Raw genomic sequence first — 20,751 nt, forward strand, 5'->3', positions numbered from 1 at the left:
AGCTGTTTAGCACAAGGAGTGATGCCATGGGAGATGACAAAATCACAGAATGGTGGGGGTTGGAAGTGACCTCTAGAGATCGTTTAGTCCAACCCCCTCGCTAAAGCAGGATTATCTAGAGTAGGTTGCACAGGATTGCACCCAGGTGGGTCTTGAAAGCCTCCAGAGAAAGGGACTGCACAACTTCTCTGAGCGGCCTGGTCTGAGGAAAGAAGAAAAGAACTGGAACTTCCTGGGTTCCAGTTTATGCCCCTTGCCCCTTGTCCTGTCTCTGGGGACCACTGAAAAGACTCTGGCCTCATCCTCTTGCCCCCACCCTTAAGATAGTAATCAACATTGAAAAAACAATCCCCTCCATCTGCTCTTCTTCAGGCTGAACAGCCTCAGGTCTGTCTGCCTTTCCACCTCAGAGAAATGCTTCAGACTTCTTACCATTTTCATGGCCCTTTGCTGGACTCTCTCCAGTAGTTTCAGTCTCTCTTGAGCTGGGGAGTCCAGGACTGTACCAGTGCTCCAGATGCGAGGTACTAGTCTGTACTTGGGAACCATCAAATACAGGCTCACGCATGCAGGTAAGTCGCTGCTGCTGCGGAACTCGGAACTGCATCAGCTCTGATTTGGCAGCGTGGCTTCTGGAAGGAATGGGCCACCAGCAGTGCCTGCAGTGGGAGGTGTCCTACAACGCCTGAGTGATCCTGCCTGAGCTGTAGCCTTGATCACAGGGTTTTGTAGCAAAATCCAACGTGATGAGTAATTGGAATCCTGCACTTCGTCTCATTTCTCTGCTGTGTGCTGCTTATTTTGAAGAAGCTAGGGAGAAGGAGGAGACAGATTGTTTTCTGGTACGAAACACAGCATATTCTGCAAACCAGGATGACTCCAGGCTCCCTCTAAGATGTTTTTTAGTAGAGGAAAGTTAGATTGGTGCTTGATGGTCCCTGATGGATATTGCATGCACTTTCCTGCCTACAGTTTTCTAGTGGAATGGATCTTCTCATCTAACAGTTCTGGTGAAGCTGATACTTGGTGCTTGAATATAACTAATCTGACTACTCATACACTGTTAGGAGGGATGACATCTGATTAAAGAGGGGAGCAAATGTTCATGAGGGACAACATTCTTGTAATTTTATGTGTAAAACCCCTTGCTTGTCAGTGAAGTGGCTTGGTGTTTCTTTCAGGGGTGTCAATAACCAGCAATACAGCTGGTTCCTGTGTTAGCCACACATGAAACTTGGTCTGTGTTCAGTGGTTAAATAGTATCTGCTCAGAGAGAAAAAGTCATTTGATGTTCTCTTAGCCTGTGGAACATGCTGTATTTATCTAATTGTGTATTCAGTTTGGGCTTCTTTTTGGGCTGTAGTGGGTGTTTGAATCATCACTCTCTGTAGTTTGATCCTTTTTGCCAGATTTCAGGAAGTCTTGCATCCAACTTGAGGGAATGTATGTAAGCTCTGAATAGAAATGCTAGGAATAGGAGGTTCCACCAAACCTTTTTCCTTGATAAACTGCTTTTGAAGTAATATTCTTAAAACTCCTTTGCTTCATTCCCAGAACAAAGGGGCAAATATGATAATGGGAAGCACCTTCTTAACTTTCATTCTCTGGCTCTGTTAGCTGCATTTTTGGAGGCTGTAATGCTTCTCTCCCTTAGTGTATTTTGCAGCCTTGGCTTCAGTATTAAAATTCATTGTTCTCTCTTCTGCAGTATTTGATTCTGAAACTTGAAAGACCTGCCATAGTCCAGAGTATCACGTTTGGGAAATACGAGAAAACTCACGTCTGCAATTTAAAGAAGTTTAAAGTCTTTGGTGGAATGAATGAGGAAAACATGACAGATCTGTTATCCAGGTAAGATGTCATTTTGGCAGCTGTGGTAGTTGTAAAGGCTGGACCAAAAGGCTGTTCCCCTTTGCTCCCAAGTAGATACATGGCTAACAGTGTAGTAGAGCTGTGGTTGTGATCCTGCAATTATTACCCTTCTCTTTATAGCCAGGTCAGGGAGCAGCAATCCCAACACTCACTCCAGGAAGCCTTCCACATTCTGCTCTAACCACAGAGGATTTCTGGGGAGCAAACTCTGAGATTTGGAAGAGCTGAGAGTGGGGTGTGATGTTGCTGGATTGTGATTGCTTCTTGTGCATGTTTGAGGCAAAAAAGCAATTATTTCCTAGGAGTGGGTATCTAAGTGGCTTCTAAAAGCCAAAGTAACCTACCTAATGTCAAGAGCCTTACTGCAGCTGTGTAAAGGTCTGAACTAGCCAAGTGTCTTTCTTGAGATGGATAAATAAGCATATGGAAACCTCATTCTTCCTCAGTTTAAGTTAGTAGTCATATTGATAGGGACTAAAGATAGAGCTTCTTGGCTACTCAAGCTATCCAGAGCTTCTGAGGAGTTCCTAATGTAAATTTGCAAGGGCCATTTAAGGAGCCTTCTGTTTCAGAAAGGAAAATGATGTTTAAATATCTAGGAGTACAAGAGAAATGAGTAGCAAGAACTAGTTATTTTTGGAGGCCTATAAAAGGCAAGTCTACCTCCAGGGAACATATAGGTGTACATCAGCACTAGTCAAGCCATGAAGAAACGTGAAGTTGTCTTACAGTTATCCCTCCAGACCTAGAAACTGACCACAACCCTTCCCATCCTTTTGGCCAGTTTAGCAATTTAACTTTATTGCCTCTAGAATGCTGGGGGAAGAGTAGCAGACTAGTGATTGCTATCTAGTGTCATTTCACTTGTGCTGAAGTTGAAATATATCTTTATTTACTTGCATCTTCTGTAAAAATGGACCTAAGATTTTTGATAGATTATACAGAATGCTTTGTATTTTTATGAAGTGCTGCCCACAGATGGATCACAAGGCACTTGGGCAGTGTGATAATCCTGAGAGCTGATCCATCTCCCTCTTGAAAACAGAATAGTGCTGTTCAGACAGATCGCTGCCGACATCACAGGGAAGCAGATGAGCAGCATTGATCCCACGTCGGTTCCCTCCCAAAATCACTGCTGCCTCCCAGGGAGACACAAGATAGTGGATAGCAGCCCAGGCCTTGGTTCAGCATGTGTGCTTATGATTCATAGTAACATGAAACAAGCTTGGCTTTTCAGTCATGACCTAGATCGTATTTATTAGCTAGTCCTAAAATGCAAGGTAAGATTTAGTAACCTTATTTATTTTTTCCCACAGTGGCTTAAAGAATGATTATAACAAAGAAACATTCACCTTGAAGCATAAAATTGATGAACAGATGTTCCCCTGTCGATTCATTAAGATAGGTAAATGCATTTTTTCAGCATTCTGAGTAGAAAATAATCTCTTCTAATACTTGTGCCAATCTTGGCACTTGTGTGTTGTACTCAGGCAAAGTATCACAACAGCTTTTCCATTTCATGATCTTTTTAGGCTGCTTAGATTGGAACGTAGTGAAGTCCTATTCCTGAGAAATAACAGCACCATAATTGAAATCCTGGGAAATTAAAGTGAAATACAGTAATTTTCAGGAATACAGTTGCTGAGTCAACTAATTGCTGTAGAAGCTGCTTACTGTCCTACTACAAATTGCTGTATAGAGCTTTTAAAAAAAATAAGCTAAATAGTGGTAAATGTTTCAGCATTGATAACCCTAGAGATTGAAAAAGATTGAGATCTTTTGCTCTCAAACACGCTTGCAACACACAGAGCAACAGCAGAAGCCTTTCTTGTTGTCTTTCTGCTACTCTAATCTTTATGCCTCAGCTCTGGCTAAAGGTGATATCCAGGGGCAAAGAAAAATCGCACCCTGTGATGTCTAGTCTTGCCACTCTGGTGAAGATTGCTAAAGGGGATGGTGGGGGAAGGCTGGTGACTTGTGAGGAGATCTCTTCCTTCCTTTGTAGAACAGAGAACAAGTATCCTACAGTGGTTGTCAGTTGGATTTAATCTAAGAATTTAGAGTGTTTCAGCTTTTTGTAGCTTAGTAAATTTACCGTCCCCTTCTAGCTTACTGAGACAGTAAAAAACAAGATTTGCCTTTAACTAGCTGTTTTAAGTTTAAAATAGAGGAAGGAGTTGCTGAAAAATGATATAAGATCTTGTTGACTAATTGAGGTGAATTTGGGAGTGTATCGAAGTGTTTGTTGCCAAAACTTCAGTATTTGTGGTTGTGGAGGGGCTCCCCTTGGAGCCCTTTGCTCTTGTGTCTTCTACACAATTTCCTTAATCTCCTCCACTACTTGCTTGAGGGATTGAAAGCTCTGTGCTGGATATCAATAATTTGTGTGCCATGGATGGTTCTCCTTGTTAGGGAAGTGGAGAAATTGTATATCCATTTCTTTTGGGGTTTGGCTACTTCTTTTGGAAGCATCTGTAAGACCTGGCTTTAGGAAATGTCAAGAGAAGCTCGAGGTTGACTGGATCAGGAAAGCTAAATTGTTTAGCTTGTTTTGGTTTGTTTTGAACAAATTCTGAAGCTCCCCTCCTTAGGTTTTTGGGAAATACTATTTTTTAGTGGCAAACCCCCAGCTGTTACTGGAGGACTGATGGGGTATATGGACTGTGAGCTGCTTCTCTGGATGTGCATGTTGTCTTTCATTGAAGTGTGTTCATATGCTCCCAAGTGTAGCAGTAAGTTGAAACTTGTTAGTGAAGTGAAATGCTGTTAAGTTTTACTGCCACTTTTTTCTCTGACATGACATGAATAACTATATGGCTTGTTTTGAGTGGGTTCTTCCTGTAGCAATAAGCATTCAGTGTTAAATACAAATCTAATATTAATATATTTAACTGTCACTTGCTTACTAGTTAGGGTTTGAGATGAGTTTTTGTTTTTAGCTCTATCTTTAGCCTTTCGTTTCTTGAAGCTGTCTACTGTGAGGAAATTCCTGTGCTAGGACAGAAATGAAAACCCTTTTGCCACAGCCTATTAAACCATCTAGCTGACGGCTAGCGTCGGTTTGTTTATGAAGCTGTGAGAGTGTTCTTTGCTGTGAAACAACTGCAAAATGAGGTTACGAAATTCTCTTACTTTTCAGATTCACAGCTTGAGTATGTTTTCAGTTTGTTAGAATTTCCAAGCTGCTAGCCAGAGTAACTCAAAATTTGAAGTACCGTGCTGTGTTCCTTGTAATGCTGCCAGTAAACACGAGGCCAGAATATGCCCTTTTGGACTCTCAGACTGACACCGAAGAACTTCTGCTATCATTGAGGTCTGAGTGTTTGGGGCAGCCTTTAGTTAGTTCAGCAGTGACTTACATCTGCATTTGCTTTATGGTTGTGCAGATAAGTGTGGTGACCACTGTTAGTAACCTCCCAACAGCAAGATTTATATTGGTGCAGGCAGGAGGAACATGGCATGAATAGATCTGTTAGAGGAGAAAAATACTTCATACAGCTTCCACTGTTCACATGTTAGAGGATGCTTTAGACTTACAGAAAGAAAAAAAAAAACCAGCCCAAATAAACCCAAACCTACTCTTTAATTCTGTCAAGACAAGACTTGCACTTCATTTAGTTTAATTAGTTCAACTTCATTTCCTTATCATTGAGCTGCCCAATTGTGCAGGCTTTTGACCTACTTGACAAGTAATTTTTATGTTCTACATAGCACATCATAAAGAAACTTAAGAAAGGCAAGAAGATAAATATCTGGGGAAAATATTGACTAATCTCCTTTATATCCATCAGCTTTGTTTTTGGCTCTATTTGTGGTTAGTCCAAGCAGAAACTTCTGTTTTATTTTGTACTTTGTCCTTAAAAGCAGAAGGTGTTGTAGAGGCTGATGGTCATGAAAGAGCTTGAGTAATGTGTAATTCTCATGTCAGTTTGTTACTAATGTGGGAGTTACTTGCAAGCTTCAAGATTTTTAAGCCTTGGTGTAATACAGATGAGTAATACTTCATGGATGTTTCCTTTGCTTTGCAAATGTGCATTTGTCTGCTGCATGTAGAGGAGTGAGACAGAAACCAGTTTGTGAGGTATTTAAAACTACTGTGATGAATATCTCTGCCACTGTTGCCTCTATGGGGCTGCAGTCCTAGTCTGGGCATAGCTTCCAGTTATTGAGCAATTTTCCTTAAAATCATCCTTGCATGTGTAAAGAACTGTTTCAGTGACCTAAATACCTTCTGCCAAAGGAATATTAATTTTTATTTTCAATTAGTGATGTCTTACCTCTTGCTGTGGAGTGACAGTTCAACTGAGCATGTATTTCAGGGTGGGTTGCAGTGGTACCTGCAGCAAAAAAAAATCATGCTAAGTTGACTTTATGTTAAAATAACTGTAGCTTTAGGTTTCAGTTGAACCGCTTTTAATTGTAGTGTTTTTCCACCTCAAAAACAGGAGTGTGGGTTGGGGATAAAGCACCACAGCAAAGAATGGATAGCGTAAAGTGTGGGCTGTGCAGCTGTATTGCAGGATGTGATAGTCACTGATCTTTAGAGGAGTGTTTCATAGCTCTTGCAGAGGCTCTGGAACCATTATGTTTAGGCTGTGGTGTGAAATCTTAGGTGGATGAAGGAGGACTGACAAATAAATAGCTGTTGGGAGATGTGAGGAAATCTATCCAGGATCCTAGGCTGTTGTTACCTGCAAAATTTATTGCAAAAATAAAAATGAGATTTGTGTCACACTGACAAGTGATGATTATCGCTGTTGGTGTGACTGTTGTAGCTTCCTTGTTGCACTTTATGTCTCCTTCCAGATCTAATTTAGATTGTGGTTGCTCTAAAAGGAGCTGTATCTAGAGAGCTAAGCACACCTATGAAGGCCTCAAAAAGGAGAGGGCAGAGAAAGGGATGAGAAGCTCCTTCATGTAGTCTGGGAGCTAGGGAAGAGGTTCAAGAATTCAGAGATAATCCAGCAAAAGATGCTTGATCTTTCCTAACTGGAATAGAATTCACATTATATCTTCAATCCTTCTGCTTTGTTTCTTCTCCTGCTCCTACAGAGTAGCTTAAAAAGATCACCTTCAGTTTTTACTCCCTGTGCAGCCCTGGAGAAGCATTTCCTTTACATTCTCTATGTAGCTGCTCTGCTTTCCTTAGAGTAGATGAGAGCACCAGGAAAATGTTGATGTTTAAGTTGCCATTGCCAGTGTTTTGTTTCCTTCTTGTAGAAAAAGTTCTCGGAAAGCTTGGATTTAAAGGGAGGAAGGTGAAGTGTGGACAAGTTGATGGCTTTGGATTATTTTTATGTCTTTTTTTTTTGTAATCATAGCTACCTAGAATTCATTTGCACATCCTGGTAATGTGTTGTAGTTGGCTACCTAAACTGGATGGTGGAATGTCAATTTTTCCCTGGGGCAGGTTCATTTCAGTTCTGAGAAGAACTGCTGAATAAAATTTAGGTGGATACTTCTGCTGTTTTTTTTCTGAAGTGAAGTGAGGGAGGTAGTGGTAATACTTGAGTTTGGTTTTTTCACCCAGTGTTAAGAAATTGGTCTCAGGTTCACCATCAGGAAATGTATGGTCTTGGTCTGTTTGAGGTGGTCTGTGGTTGGGTTCAGTGTTTGTGCTGTAAGCTGACTTTGATTCCTTACAGCTGCCCAAATACCAAATTTAAATTCACTTGGGTCTGTGTGTTCAGGTCTAAAGACAAATCAAATATGTTACCTTTACACATGGTATTTTGTCAGTCTGCTTCCTTAATAGCTGAGGTATCCAGGATTGAATTTGTCTGTGCAGTTAAGGTTTAAAAGTAGTGATGTTTCATGCTTCTATTGGCAGCACTCATCTTGTGCAGAGGATAAAACTAAGCAAGAGAGTAGATTTGGGTTATTTATTGGGAGGGTGGTGAAGCAGTGGCACAGTTTGCTCAAAGAGGCTGCAAATGCCTCCTCCCTATAAGCCTTCAAGGCCAGGTTGGATGGGGCCTTCAGCAACCTGGTCTAGTGGAAGGTGTCCCTACTTATGGCACGGAGTTGGGATGAGATGGTCTTTAAGATCCCTTCAAACCAAACCATTTGTGGTTCTAAGAAACAAATTTATTTTGCAGAGCATAGGGAGAGTGGACAGAAAACAGATGATTCTTGCTTTTTCTGACCAATTCAAAGAGTGACTGTCAATGGGTCCATGTCCAAGAGACCAGTGACAAGTGGAGTCCCTCGAGGATCAGTCCTGGAGCCAGTCTTGTTCAACATCTTTGTTGGTGCCATGGACAGAGGCACCAAGTGCAGCCTCAACAAGTTTGCTGATGACACCAAGCTGTGTGGTGCAGCAGACAGGCTGGAGGGCAGGGATGCCATCCAGAGGGACCTGGACAGGCTGCAGAGGTGAGCACAAGCCAACCTCATGAGGTTCAACAAGACCAAGTGCAATGTCCTGCATTGGGACAATCCCAAGCACAAATCCAGGCTGGGCAGTGACTGGCTGGAAAGCAGCCCTGAGAGGGACCTGGGGGTGCTGGTGGATGAGAAGCTCAAACATTAGCCAGCAGTGTACACTCGCAGCCTGGATGGCCAACCAGATCCTGGGCTGCATCAGGAGAAGTGTGGTCAGCAGGTCGAGGGAGGTGTCCCCACCTGGAGTACTGCATCCAGTTCTGGAGCCCCCATTACAAGAAGGATATGGAGATGCTGGAGTGTGTCCACGAGGATGCTGAGAGGGCTGCAGCAGCTCTGCTATGAGGACAGACTGAAAGAGTTGGGGCTGTTCAGTCTGGAGAAGAGGAGGCTCTGAGATGACCGCCAACTTGTGGCCTTCCAGTATCAGAAGGGGGCCTACAAAAAAGCTGGGGAGGGACTTTTTAAGCTATCAGGAAATGACAGGAATAGGGGGAATGGAGTGATGCTGGAGGTGAGATAATTCAGAGTGGATGTGAGGAGGAAGTCATTGAGCATGAGAGTGGTGAGAGCCTGGAACGGGTTTCCCAGGGAGGTGGCTGAGGCCCCATCCCTGGAGGTGTTTAAGGCCAGGCTGGCTGAGGCTGTGGGCAGCCTGATCTTGGATAGGGTGTCCCTGTCCATGGCAGTGGAGTTGGAACTAGATGATTTTTGTGGTCCCTTTGAACCCTGACTGATTCCATGAAATCAGTTAAGGGACTTTGATTATGCAATTCTTTGCAGCCTTTCCAAAATTCTTTTCTCTTGATGTCTTTTCACAGTAGTCACGAGTCTTTAGCAATAAGTTTGTGCATACACCCCTTAAAATTTAGAAAATCATGTGTTTGAGCATATGTTTCTGCCCAGGCACATGGCAGAAAATGCTGGATGTATCTTGTTGGAACTATAAATACTTAAACTTTAAGAGCTCAGGAATAACTTTTTAGACAGATTTTAGGGTTTATTTCCTCATGGAGTAGGATAAAAGAAAGCCTTTAGTTAAAAAAAATTGATTTCCAGGCTATTTCATAGTATTTGGAAAGAGGAGGAGCAGTTTGTATGTGGCAAAAATAGGTTTATGTGGAAGGAAGTAGTTCTGCTGGGAACTACTCATTCATCTCTAATACTATCTTTTTCCTGTTTATCAGTTACGGTCAAGTAAAAAGGAAGCCACTTGATTTCACTGCAGTTTTAAGGAGTCAGAGTTCACACACACAAGTTTTCTGGGAGTTGGAGTTGCTTCAAAAAGCAGAACCAAGTCTTAACCTGCAGCTTAACCAGTAGATCAGTGCAAGACCATGGCTGTTAGAAAAGAGCAGGTAGAGAAACCTTAGGTGAGAGGCTACTGTGTTTTTCCTGGGTCGTTTAATACCTTAAGTATGTTTGTTCCAATGCACAGATAAAGCAGTATTAGCTCAAAAGCTGCACAGATTGAAGCTTTATATAAAGATAGGTCTTTTTTTTCAATAGGAAGCTGACAGTTTTCCCTCCTCCACAACTTGCAGACGTTACTAATTTGGTAAAATATAAAATACCCAAATTTCTTGTCTTCACCATTAGGGGAAATAATTGTTGCTGACAAATGTGGAAATAACAGTACTACAAGGAGCAAATACTGTCACTAGCATGCTCGTGATTCCCTTCCATGTCAGAATTTGTTGCTTCTTTGAGCTGTTTCAAATGAGAGTATTTTTATTCTTTTCCTTAATGCAAGCTTCTGCTCTGTAATGATCTGCAGCGTGAATTTTTGCTCGGCACAGGGTGCTTTCAATACATCATGTTAAAGCTGTCATTTTGGTGATTTGCTTTTATTTTTTGTGTTCTTTTTTCCTAAGCTTAAACAAACTAGAACTTATGGCAAATCAAACATACTGAATTTCATGTAACCTTTAAAAGCTTCTATTGCAATAGTACTATGTATAGCCTGATGAGATGAACGCAGCACTGGGTTGATATTTACATCTCCTTTTTTTTTCCCTTTTACTCTCTTCTCCAGTTCCACTCTTATCCTGGGGACCTAGCTTCAATTTTAGTATCTGGTATGTTGAACTTAATGGCATTGATGAACCAGATGTGGTCCAGCCATGCCTCAACTGGTACAGCAAGGTAGGCCTGTGTTTTAGATGCTTGTTTGAAGAGTTGGAATCATAGAATCAACCAAGTTGGAAGAGACCTCCAAGGTCATCCAGTCCAACCCATCTCCCAGCCCTAGCCAGTCAACTAAACCATGGCACTAAGTTCCTCATCCAGGCTTTTCTTGGAGTCTCAGAATCTTGTGAAATTTCTCTTACTGCAATTATGTGACCTTTTTAATGCCTTGATGTGATGGTTTGGGTGTTCCCCACCACCCCACACTTTAGAAATCATCCAGACTAGACTCAGCCAGCTCTGGAAATTGAATGAAGCTTATTATTTGCAGCTTAGCTCAATATACAAGCAGATATTTACAGTATATACAGTTATAGACAGAAATGTACAAGGTAAAAGGTAATACAGAAACACAACAGCCCTCCCAAAAACCTGAGTCCCCAGGAGGAGCTCCTAACCGCCCTTTCACCTTCCTCCTACCCCTCTCAACCTTGCCCAGTCCCAAGGAAGAATGGAGGTTTAGCCAGGGGATTAGGAAGCAAAGTGGATTAGACAGAGAAACAGAGGGTGAGGTCAGAGAGAGATGCAGCCCAGAGCTCCCCAGCAACAGAAGTGAGTTATCTATGTTCTGATTTTTATTTTTGTACATCTCAGCAAGCCTATGAGTGAAGTAGACATCACCATTGTTTTTCCTGTCACAGCCTGTAATCTAATTCTTCTTACCAAAACATGCTAGCTAGCTTCAAACTAGCACACTTGAGTATCATCTATTGAAACAACGAACACGTGTAGTTGAAGTCAGCCATGTGGTATAAGTTTTAAGTGGAATCTTCTTGACTTGCATTTCATTCTCTTTAAAAATGCAGAAAGGAACCCTCCCCCCCCAAAACAATCCAAACCAGCACACCTCTCAAAACACTCCAAAACAAAAAAACACCCCAAGAACAACAAATTAAAACGCTTCAGGAAGACCCCAAATCTCCATTCCCTCCAAGAAGAACCCCCAACCAAATAAACAAAACCTTCTGACAACCAACTCCCAACACCCTAGAAAGATTGAAACAAACAAAAACCCCCAAACCAACAATAAGAACAAACTCCAAACCTCCTAGGTCATCATCACAAGAAAAGCCTGAGAGAGGAGTGCTGAGTCTAAGGGAGCAGTATTTGTAAAACAGTATTTGCATTGGAAGGGAAATGAATCTTCAACCCAGATTCCACTTTCTCCCTCTTCTTGCCTTTTGGTTTCTGTACCAAACAGACTTCCTGTGTGAGCGCCTAGAGCCTTGCAGTCGACATGCAATAGAACAAGGGGACACAGTCTCAAGTTGTGCCAGAGGAGGTCTAGGCTGGATGTTAGGAGGAAGTTCTTCACAGAGAGAGTGATTGGCATTGGAATGAGCGGCCCAGGGAGGTGGTGGAGGCACCGTCCCTGGAGGTGCTCAAAAAAGGACTGGCTGAGGCACTTTGTGCTGTGGTGTAGTTGATTGGATAGGGCTTGGTGATAGGTTGGCCTGGATGATCTTGGAGGTGTCTTCCAACCTGGTTGATTCTATGCACCTTCTGTTATGTTTGCTTTAAAAGAATCCATGTTGGTGTCTTTCCTGTTGCATCTCCTTGCACTTCTGATACTTCTCTCAGTGTTTTCTGCTGGATACTTTGGATGCCACTGCACTGTGAGATGAGATGATTTATTCCATTTGTCACTTTGATAGACAGAAAGTTCAGTGAGTTCTAACTGTTATTTGTCTAAGCTGTATTTAATTGAGTACAACAGAGGCCTCTTCTGTGGGAAGGAAGTGCACACTGACAACCAGAACTCATTTCTTTGCTGCTTCTTATGCATAAATCTTCTGGAACAATTAATGAAATTCATATTGGGTTGCAGAGAAGACACATCCTTCCCAGCTGAGTAAGACTGAGTAGTGGAGCAGCATGTCTGTGCTTCCAGGAGAAAAAACTTCTAATGGGATAAAGGTTGTGTGTGGTAGTACTGAGACTCCCTCACCAGTTTGTGATGGTGCCAGTATGGTCAAGACAACGATGTCTGCCTTTATGCCAGCATAAAATTATAGAATCAACCAGGTTGGAAGAGACCTCTGAGATCATCCAGTCCAACCTAGCACCCAGCCCTAGCCAGTCAACCAGACCATGGCACTAAGTGCCTCAGCCAGGCTTTTCTTGAACATCTCCAGGGACGACAACTCCACCACCTCCCTGGGCAGCCCATTCCAGTGGCAAATCACGAGCTCCTCCATGAAGGATTTAAAACCAGCATTAAAAATCATACTGGAAGTTATCTATAGCTGCTTTGTGGTTGTGATTGTTGGTCTGCTGATGCCCACTACCAAAACATCAAGTTGACAGAGGCTGATGATGGTTTTATTGGTTTTATTGGTGATTCTTTCTGCTGCCTCTGCACGTGGTGGTGTCTCTGGCATTTTTGATCAGTTGCTGCAACCAGGAAGCTCTGACTGCTTCTTTTTGGTTGGTCTGAAGCCATCTCATGATGCCAGCAATGGTTTTGTTCCATCTTATCCCTTGGAATCAACACTTTTCATGGTCAGCATGTATGCAGTGACAGCTTCTTCAAGGGGTGCCAGCATTGTTCTTCTAAAGCTTGGAGCCCTAAAGCAGCAAGAGAGAGACTTAGTCATGAGTGTTTGGGCTCTGCTAGGATCAGTTGCCAAGTTTTTGGTGATGAGTGCATGTCTCACTAATGTACTCCTCTCTCACAGTCCTGAGAGGCCACTGGTGATCAACCAGCCTCATTTTCTGAAGGGCACAGAATTGGGAGTAACAAATGAACATTTCAAGTTGCAACTACACTTCTCATTTCCCTTCCTGCCTTTGTCCTTGCTGTCCAGCTCAGCCTGCTGCCTCCTGAAAGCCTTCCCGCTTGGCCTTCACTGAAGAGTGGGCATATCAAGTGGGCTTATCAGCTAAGAAGTGGCTGTTTATCAATAACTATCACTTTGGGTTTGGATAATGAACACTTCAATATTTTTTGAGTTCTCCTGGTGTATTTGGCACTGTTAATATCTCAGTCTCAAGCTCCTGTAACATTTTTAACCATTGGAATTATTTACAGCTTTATATCAAAGCTATTATTTGGGTTGTCATCTTTTTTAACTTGCATGACAGGTTTAAAAGACTCCTTTTTAATCTCTTTATACACTTTTTTGCATTAATTTTTTTTACATTTAACTTTTAATGCACCACTGCAGTGTTACTGAAGTGCAAACTTATACTGCATTGACTGGCCAGCCTGCATCCAACAATCATTTCATGTTTTATAAACCATTTCCAGCAGCTATGAGAAGCTCAGATGAAATACATCGAGTCTGAATTTTGTCTAATGCTCAAACTACAGGAACTGAAAGTACAGAAGCTGATTGTTGCTAGTGTGCAGCTATCATAGAATCAACCAGGTTGGAAGAGACCTCCAAGATCATCCAGTCCAACCTATCCTTTTGTTTGCTGTCCCTTTGAGCAACAAAATCTAGTGAGATTTTGGCCTTGACTGATGTTAATGAACGTTTGTTTAAAGACAATGTCTTAAGTATATCTTAGAAACAAAAACATTTATAGGTTGTTGGTTTTTTCCAGTTCTGCTGCAAAACTATTTTAGCTTCAGTAGTCATAGAATCAAGCAGGTTGGAAGAGACCTCCAAGCTCATCCAGTCCAAACTAGCGCCCAGCCCTAGACAGTCAGCCAGACCATGGCACTAAGTGCCTCATCCAGGCTTTTCTTCAACACCTCCAGGGACAGCGACTCCACCACTTCCCTGGGCAGCCCATTCCAATGCCAATCACTTTCTCTGTCAACAACTTCCTCCTGACATCCAGCCTACACCTCCCCTGGCACAACTTGAGACTGTGTCTCCTTGTTCTTTCGCTGGCTGCCTGGGAGAAGCGATCGACCCCACCTGGCTACAGCCTCCCTTCAGGTAGTTGTAAACAGCAATGAGTTCAGCCCTGAGCCTCCTTTTCTCCAGGCTGCACACCCCCAGCTCCCTCAGCCTCTCCTCACAGGGCTGTGCTCCAGGCCTCTCACCAGCTTTGTTGCCCTTCTCTGGACACATTCCAGCACCTCAACATCTCTCTTGAATTGAGGAGCCCCGAACTGGACACAGTACTCAAGATGTGGCCTGACCAGTGTTGAGTAGAGAGAAAGAATAACCTCCCTTGTCCTACTGGCCACACTGTTCCTGATGCAGGCCAGGATGCTATTGGCTCTCTTGGCCACCTGGGCACACTGCTGGCTCATCTTCAACCTACTATCTTCCAGCACCCCCAGGTCCCTCTCTACCTGGCAGTTCTCCAGCCACTCTGTCCCCAGCCTGTAGTGCTGCTTGTGGTTGTTGTGGCCAAAGTGCAGAACCATGCACTTGGCCTTGTTAAATCTCATCCCATTGGCCTCTGCCCACCCAACCAGCCTATCCAGGTCCCTCTACAAAGTCCTTTACCATAGTCTTATATTTTTATTGGTATATGTCCTTGACCTTTTTCACGTGGGCTGGGAACTGATTCTTCTAAAAATGCATAGTTCTAGCTATTTGCAGCTGTGAAATACTGATGGATTAAGACCTAAAAATACAGCTTGTGCCCGTGTTTCTCTTTAGCTGCTTCAAGTTTGAGATTCTTGCTACAGAGCCATTATTTCAAGATCACTAATTTTTGTGCAATGTCAGTGTTAGTTCCAGGTTTTCAGAAAGGTTTTGTTCATTTAAATACCAGAGGCTTCACTTTTAAGGGTGGTGTCTATTTGGGAGTAAAATCTGTCTGAAATTTGATCAGGCTTAAACATATGTAAAGTTAACACTTGCTTTTTAACGCTGTAGATGAGTGTTAGAGATGCAAATTGAGATGATTCCCTTTTAATGCCTTAGAATTGAGGTTTGGAGAGTCTAGTTATAAGAAGTGATTCTGGTACTTATCAACTTTATCTGTGTCACTTATGCATATTGTTAGCAGCTTTCAGAACACAGTGGATAATTCGGTGGTTTAACATCACAAACTGTACCTCACATTCAGGTGTTTACTCTACTGTTCCCTCACTTTTGTGTGCCTGGATGTTTGACACAACACGGATTTCTTTAGCTTTCCTAGCAGCTCAGTGGGAAATGGGCAGCTCTGCCTCTGCGTTACGAAAGCAGAGATCCTGCTTTGAGATGCACAGGAATATTTAAACCGTAAAACTTCAGTGTGCACGTAAATCCTTGCTGCTATCGATCCAAAACCTGCAGGATTTGGGGTCAGCCTTGCTGTTTGTCTTCCCATGGCAGAGGCAGTGGTCATTCCAAGTATTCCTGTTCTCCTAGCTTGCTCTTTCTTTTCCTTCTGCTTCTCGAAAAGCTGTGACCTACTTACTCTCTAAATTATTTTGTTATGTAAGAGTCATACAATCAAATTATGTAATGCTGATAGTGAAGGCTTTTTCGTGCTCTGTGCTTGGTGTAGGCCTTGAACAGCAGGGCCAAGCAGATGGGAGGGAAATAATGGTCACTCCAGAGATCTGGGACACCATGCACTCTCCTCTTCTACAGTTATTAAATTGGATGATACCAAGTTGTATAATTTCTATACTCTTGGAAAGAAGATGCCTGCACAGCTTGAAATGTCTTCAATGTAGTGTTGCTTTGTAAGTTTGTCAGCAATTCACCTGCAGCATGTAAGCCATCCTGCTTCTGTCTCCTGGCAGGTTCACAGGTAGTTCCCAGTGGTGCTGGTAAAAGCAAAATCCACATGTCTCATTAGGTTTTCTTGTGTTCCAGTAGTACCGTGAACAGGAAGCCATTCGCCTTTGCCTAAAGCATTTTCGGCAGCACAACTACACCGAAGCTTTTGAGTCACTGCAGAAGAAAACCAAGATTGCTCTGGAGCACCCTATGTTGACAGACCTGCATGACAAACTGGTGTTGAAAGGAGACTTCGATGCTTGTGAAGAGCTGATAGAAAAAGCTGTGAATGGTAAGACAATCAAGGGCTCTGGTGTATTAAAAGCATGGAAACGATGCTGCTTAATGAATGTTAATGTGTTTCACAGTAGAACTGGCAAGTCCTTGTGCTGCTTCATCCCTAACATGGTGGGCTGTCACCTTCTTATCTTGTGATGTGTATGGTGAAGGCTCAACATTGTTGTGAAATCAGTCTACTTTTGGGAGTGTCTTTCCCTCAGAGATGACAGCATGATGTGTTTCAGTGGGTAAAAACTAAGTTCTTTGTGTGGCTGGCAAGCCGAAGGTGGGCATAGCTCCCAGAAAAGTCATGAGTGGTGAGCAGGAAAGCATAAAACTTGAGTTCTCAGTAGTGATCTCTATCATGGTTTCTGGTTAGAGCTTACCACTGAGTTGGTATTCCAGCAGACGTTTTTTAGCTGTGGTTGAATAAGAAAGCTGTCTTTGCTTATGGGGAGAATAGTCTTTGGAGAATGGTATAGAAGTCACAGTGACTGGGGGCACAGCCTGTTTACTCTGACAGGGCAGGACTTTTGGCAGCTAGTTTCATTCTAGCAACTATTAATTTTTCACTTGGAAACTTTCTGCTTAAAACTGTGGCGTAAACAGCTCTTAGCTCCTAAAATGAGAGAAATGGACTTTTTGTTGATAGAAAGGAATGCAAAGAGAGTTGGGCTATAGCACTGGATTGTCCTGTAAGACCTATACGGTCATTTTGGGTCACAGTCTGAGAAAACAGAGGTGCTTTTGGTCATGGGCATAGTGTTTTGTGACTCTGACTTACAGGAAACTTCTGCTGGTGTACGAAGTGAGCCTCGTATCTAATGCCAGTAGAGTTGGTAGTTTAGCAGACCAAGTTCACGGATGTCTGGCATCAAAGATGTTTGTTTCTTTTCGAATTCTGGGCTAACCACTCATTTTGTAATACCTTTGGACAGATGCCAGCGTACCTGCTTGATTCCATCAGTGTGGTTTGTACCACTGAAGTTGGAAATGGTTCTCAGAATAGGATAGAAACGTTACCTTTAAAACCAAGGTTTGTCTTCCATGAAAAGCCACAATCTTTTTGTGAGGAAACTGTTCAACTGCACACACTGTTGGGGATCTTGTTGCAGCAGGCTGTCACAAACTGCAGTAAATGGCTTTCTACGGGTTTTGGCTCAAGGCTTCTCGACTCTGTAGATAGAACAGCTGAGCTCTGCCCTGCGCTGAGATCCCTGAGCAGCTGCAGGCGTTGAGACTGAGAATTGCCAACGTTCCTCCTCGCCCTCCTGAGACAACGGCGTGTTGCTGGCTGGGATGAGAGCGTGAACAGCTTCCTGCAATGCAGGGGCATTTTACAACTGGCAGCTTCCTCCTGAATCTTAAGGGCAAAAGGGAGGGTTGCAGGATGAAAAAACAGCAGGGAGCTGTGGCTGACTGTTAAGTGTCTTTGCAGTCTTTCTCAAAGACATGAGTGCCTGGGGGGAGCTGATGAGCCCACCAATATGAAGCAGGAGCTGCTGAGAGCCAGGGGAGGTCTAGATGCTGATGGTGATGATTTTATCAATGCATTGGTCTGCTGCCTTGGCCATGACTTAATTTTGTCAGTGCCTAGAAACCTTTCTCTTTCCAATTGCTTGCAGGCTGCAATAGAAACTGTTTCTTCAGTGGAATTTCCCTAGAAGTCTAGAACATGCTGGAAAAACTCCTTGAAAAATGGACTTCTGGTTTTGGACACTAATGAAGTAAACATTTGTGGCCTCAGTTTTTGAGCTGTTATATGTTCCTTTCTTTTACTACTTAATCAATGTAGTACATTAAATATTATATTAATCAGTTTCATAGAATCAGAGTTTTCATTTTGAAGACACCTTTAAGATCACTGATGCCAGCCTTCGGCCTAAGAGCACTGTGGCCATTAAAGCATGTCCTGAAGTTCCAAGTATGTGCATTTCTTGAACACCAGCAGCCATAGTGATTCCACAGTCATCCTGGGCAGCCTGTTCCAGTGCCTGACCACTCTTTCTGAAAAGACTTTTTTTCTTAATATCCAATCTAAACCTCCCCTGTTAGTTTCAGGCCATTCCCTTTTGTTATGTCGCCTGATACTAGGGAGAAAAGACTCATCCCTATCTCACTACAAACTTTTTAGGTGCTTCTGTAGAATAATGGGGTCTCTCTCTGCCTCCTTTTCTGCAGACTAAAGAACCCCACTTCTTTCAGCTGGTGTTCCTAAGACTTATTCTCTAGACCCTTCACTGGCTTTACCCTTCTCTGGACACACTCCAGCAACTCAATACCTTTATGGTAGTGCGGGACCCTTGTACTGAGTTTTACCCTGGGAATTGAACTAAGGTGGTGTTTCTCTTCTCTCTTATATTGTGAGTAGGGTGGCTGTTAACAATGCTCAGCTTTTCCAGGTGTGGAAAGGTTGACAAAGGACCTGGTAGAAGACTGTAGGTCTTGTATTGAATTGTCTGACAAAGGACTACTTCGTTCCTGTCAGATTTGACATGAATAATGCTGCTGTTATGTCCCCCCCTTTGTTTCAAACAGCACTGCTCAAGCAAACTAGAGAAAAACCCTGCAGCTTGTTTTATCCCTCATTCTATTGAATTGGTTGTGGCAATTAAGGAGGCAGGGATTATAAAATCTGTAGTTATTTTATTTCCAACAAGGCCTGCCCACAAACTATATACAAACGAGTTAAATCTGGATTCTAATTCATTTGGGAATATCTTCACAAGGATGCTTATAGGCAGGTCAGTAATTCAGGAAAATCAGAAAGTTGGAAAAGGTTTGCCACAAAACAGCTTTGCTTTGCCCCACTTACAAATAAGAGGCAGCCTGGAGCCCTAGGGAACGTCTGTGCCACTCACGGCAGTGGAGTGGGAATTTCGGGATGGTCCGTTGGCTGCTTCTGGAACCGTGAATTGTAATCCAGCAGTGGATCAACGTGGCACAGAGTCCAATGTAAGTAAAGCCGCCCAAGTCCAAAATGACTGTAGACACAGCTGCCACAGGCCAAGATCGTGGGGCAGTGCAGGGCAAAGCTGGGCTGCAGAGCAAAGATGGGCTGCGCGGCAGCGTCCCCATGAGCGGCAGTGGTTTACGGCAGAGGCAGATCCCTGCGGCAGAATTGGGGACGCGGCAGTCCGAAAGCAGGGAGGCTGCGCTTTCGTCACCGTGCTTCCAGATGTTTCTCAAGCTCCGACTAGACAGTGTGTCCAGTTGCCACATATATGTGCTGAGGCGAGTTCCCTGAAGGTGTTCAACAAAAGACTGGATGAGGCACTTGGTGCCGTGGTCTAGTTGATTGGACAGGGCTGGGTGCTAGGTTGGACTGGATGAGCTTGGAAGTCTCTTCCAACCCGGTTGATTCTATGATTTGCTCTTCCCTGTTCAAGCCCGCGGGGATAGGGGAAGGAACTTCATGCCTACTTCTCTCCACGTTCCAAAGCCCCGGAGACGGAGGGTGTGGGGGGTGGGAAGGAAAACAGTTTCGCGCTCCATTCAAACCTCGGGTGGGGCAGGAACTTGGGTGTGCCCTGCCACTTCTGTGTTCCAGCAAGTAGTTACAGTAACGGACTGTGGATAACTTAGCAAGGCAGTATTCAAGTGGCATCCTTAAGGTTTGTCGCTGCTTCTGATAGAGCAATATGCATGAGGATGCTTGTATTATTTTAATTTGTCACCTGGCTAGCTGAAGTTAAATGTCAGTGTACCCATCTCCCGTTGCACAGCCTTAATGATTTTGCTTGTCTTTGAATACATTAACCTTCCTTCTCCCATCCTTCTGCAATTCTTTCTGCTGTCTTCAGCTTTTGTACCCATTTAAAGCTCTGCCACTTCTCAGCACCCTTTGGAGAGAAGTGTCTGTCTCGAGACACTGAGGCTGGATCCTGTGTTTGTTTTAAGCTGACACAACTGCATGTTTTTACTGACTGGGTTGGTCCTGCCCTTACTCAGGACAGTGTGTCCCCTGGCACGGGTGCTCCTGCTGCTACGTGTCAAGCCAGCTCAGGGAGCTTATCAGGCCACAGTGGGGTGAGGATAGGACAAACCTCCTCCAATAGCCGCAAACTAACTGAAACCGCATCAAGAAGAGGTTGTTCTGGGTGGTACAAGATGACAGTCAAGTCAAGGTGTTGAATGTAGATGGTATTTAACAGCTGGATCCTTCTTGGTAGGGTGAGAATCAATGTTTTCATTCTTGTATTAGTGCTACCATCTGCTTGGTGTGGTCGTCCAGTTACCTGTCCTTACTCATTTCTGCATTCCTCTCAAGCTCCTCTGTTTGAAAGAGGCTCATTTGCACTCAGGATTTTACCATTTTACTTCCTCAGCAGCTTTGTTGCCAAGTTTCCTTCACTTGTTGCCTAGTCTACAAGGTGTGGGTGTTCTTACAACTGAACTCCTCTCTATG

The 20,751-nt window shown here is 43.4% G+C and overlaps 1 protein-coding gene across 1 annotated transcript in view; it reads left to right on the forward strand.

The window, feature by feature from the left end:
• MKLN1 (muskelin 1) overlaps positions 1-20,751 on the forward strand; it is a 144,620-nt gene that overhangs the window by 27,042 nt on the left and 96,827 nt on the right. The window contains exons 3-6 of the mRNA XM_064142724.1: positions 1,709-1,851; positions 3,189-3,277; positions 10,292-10,401; positions 16,164-16,356. Coding sequence (XP_063998794.1) covers positions 1,709-1,851; positions 3,189-3,277; positions 10,292-10,401; positions 16,164-16,356 — 535 coding nt within the window. The remainder of the gene's footprint in view (positions 1-1,708; positions 1,852-3,188; positions 3,278-10,291; positions 10,402-16,163; positions 16,357-20,751) is intronic.

Source organism: Pogoniulus pusillus, chromosome 4 (genome assembly GCF_015220805.1).
Source record: "Pogoniulus pusillus isolate bPogPus1 chromosome 4, bPogPus1.pri, whole genome shotgun sequence".
In the NCBI taxonomy this organism is placed as follows: Eukaryota; Metazoa; Chordata; class Aves; order Piciformes; family Lybiidae; genus Pogoniulus; species Pogoniulus pusillus.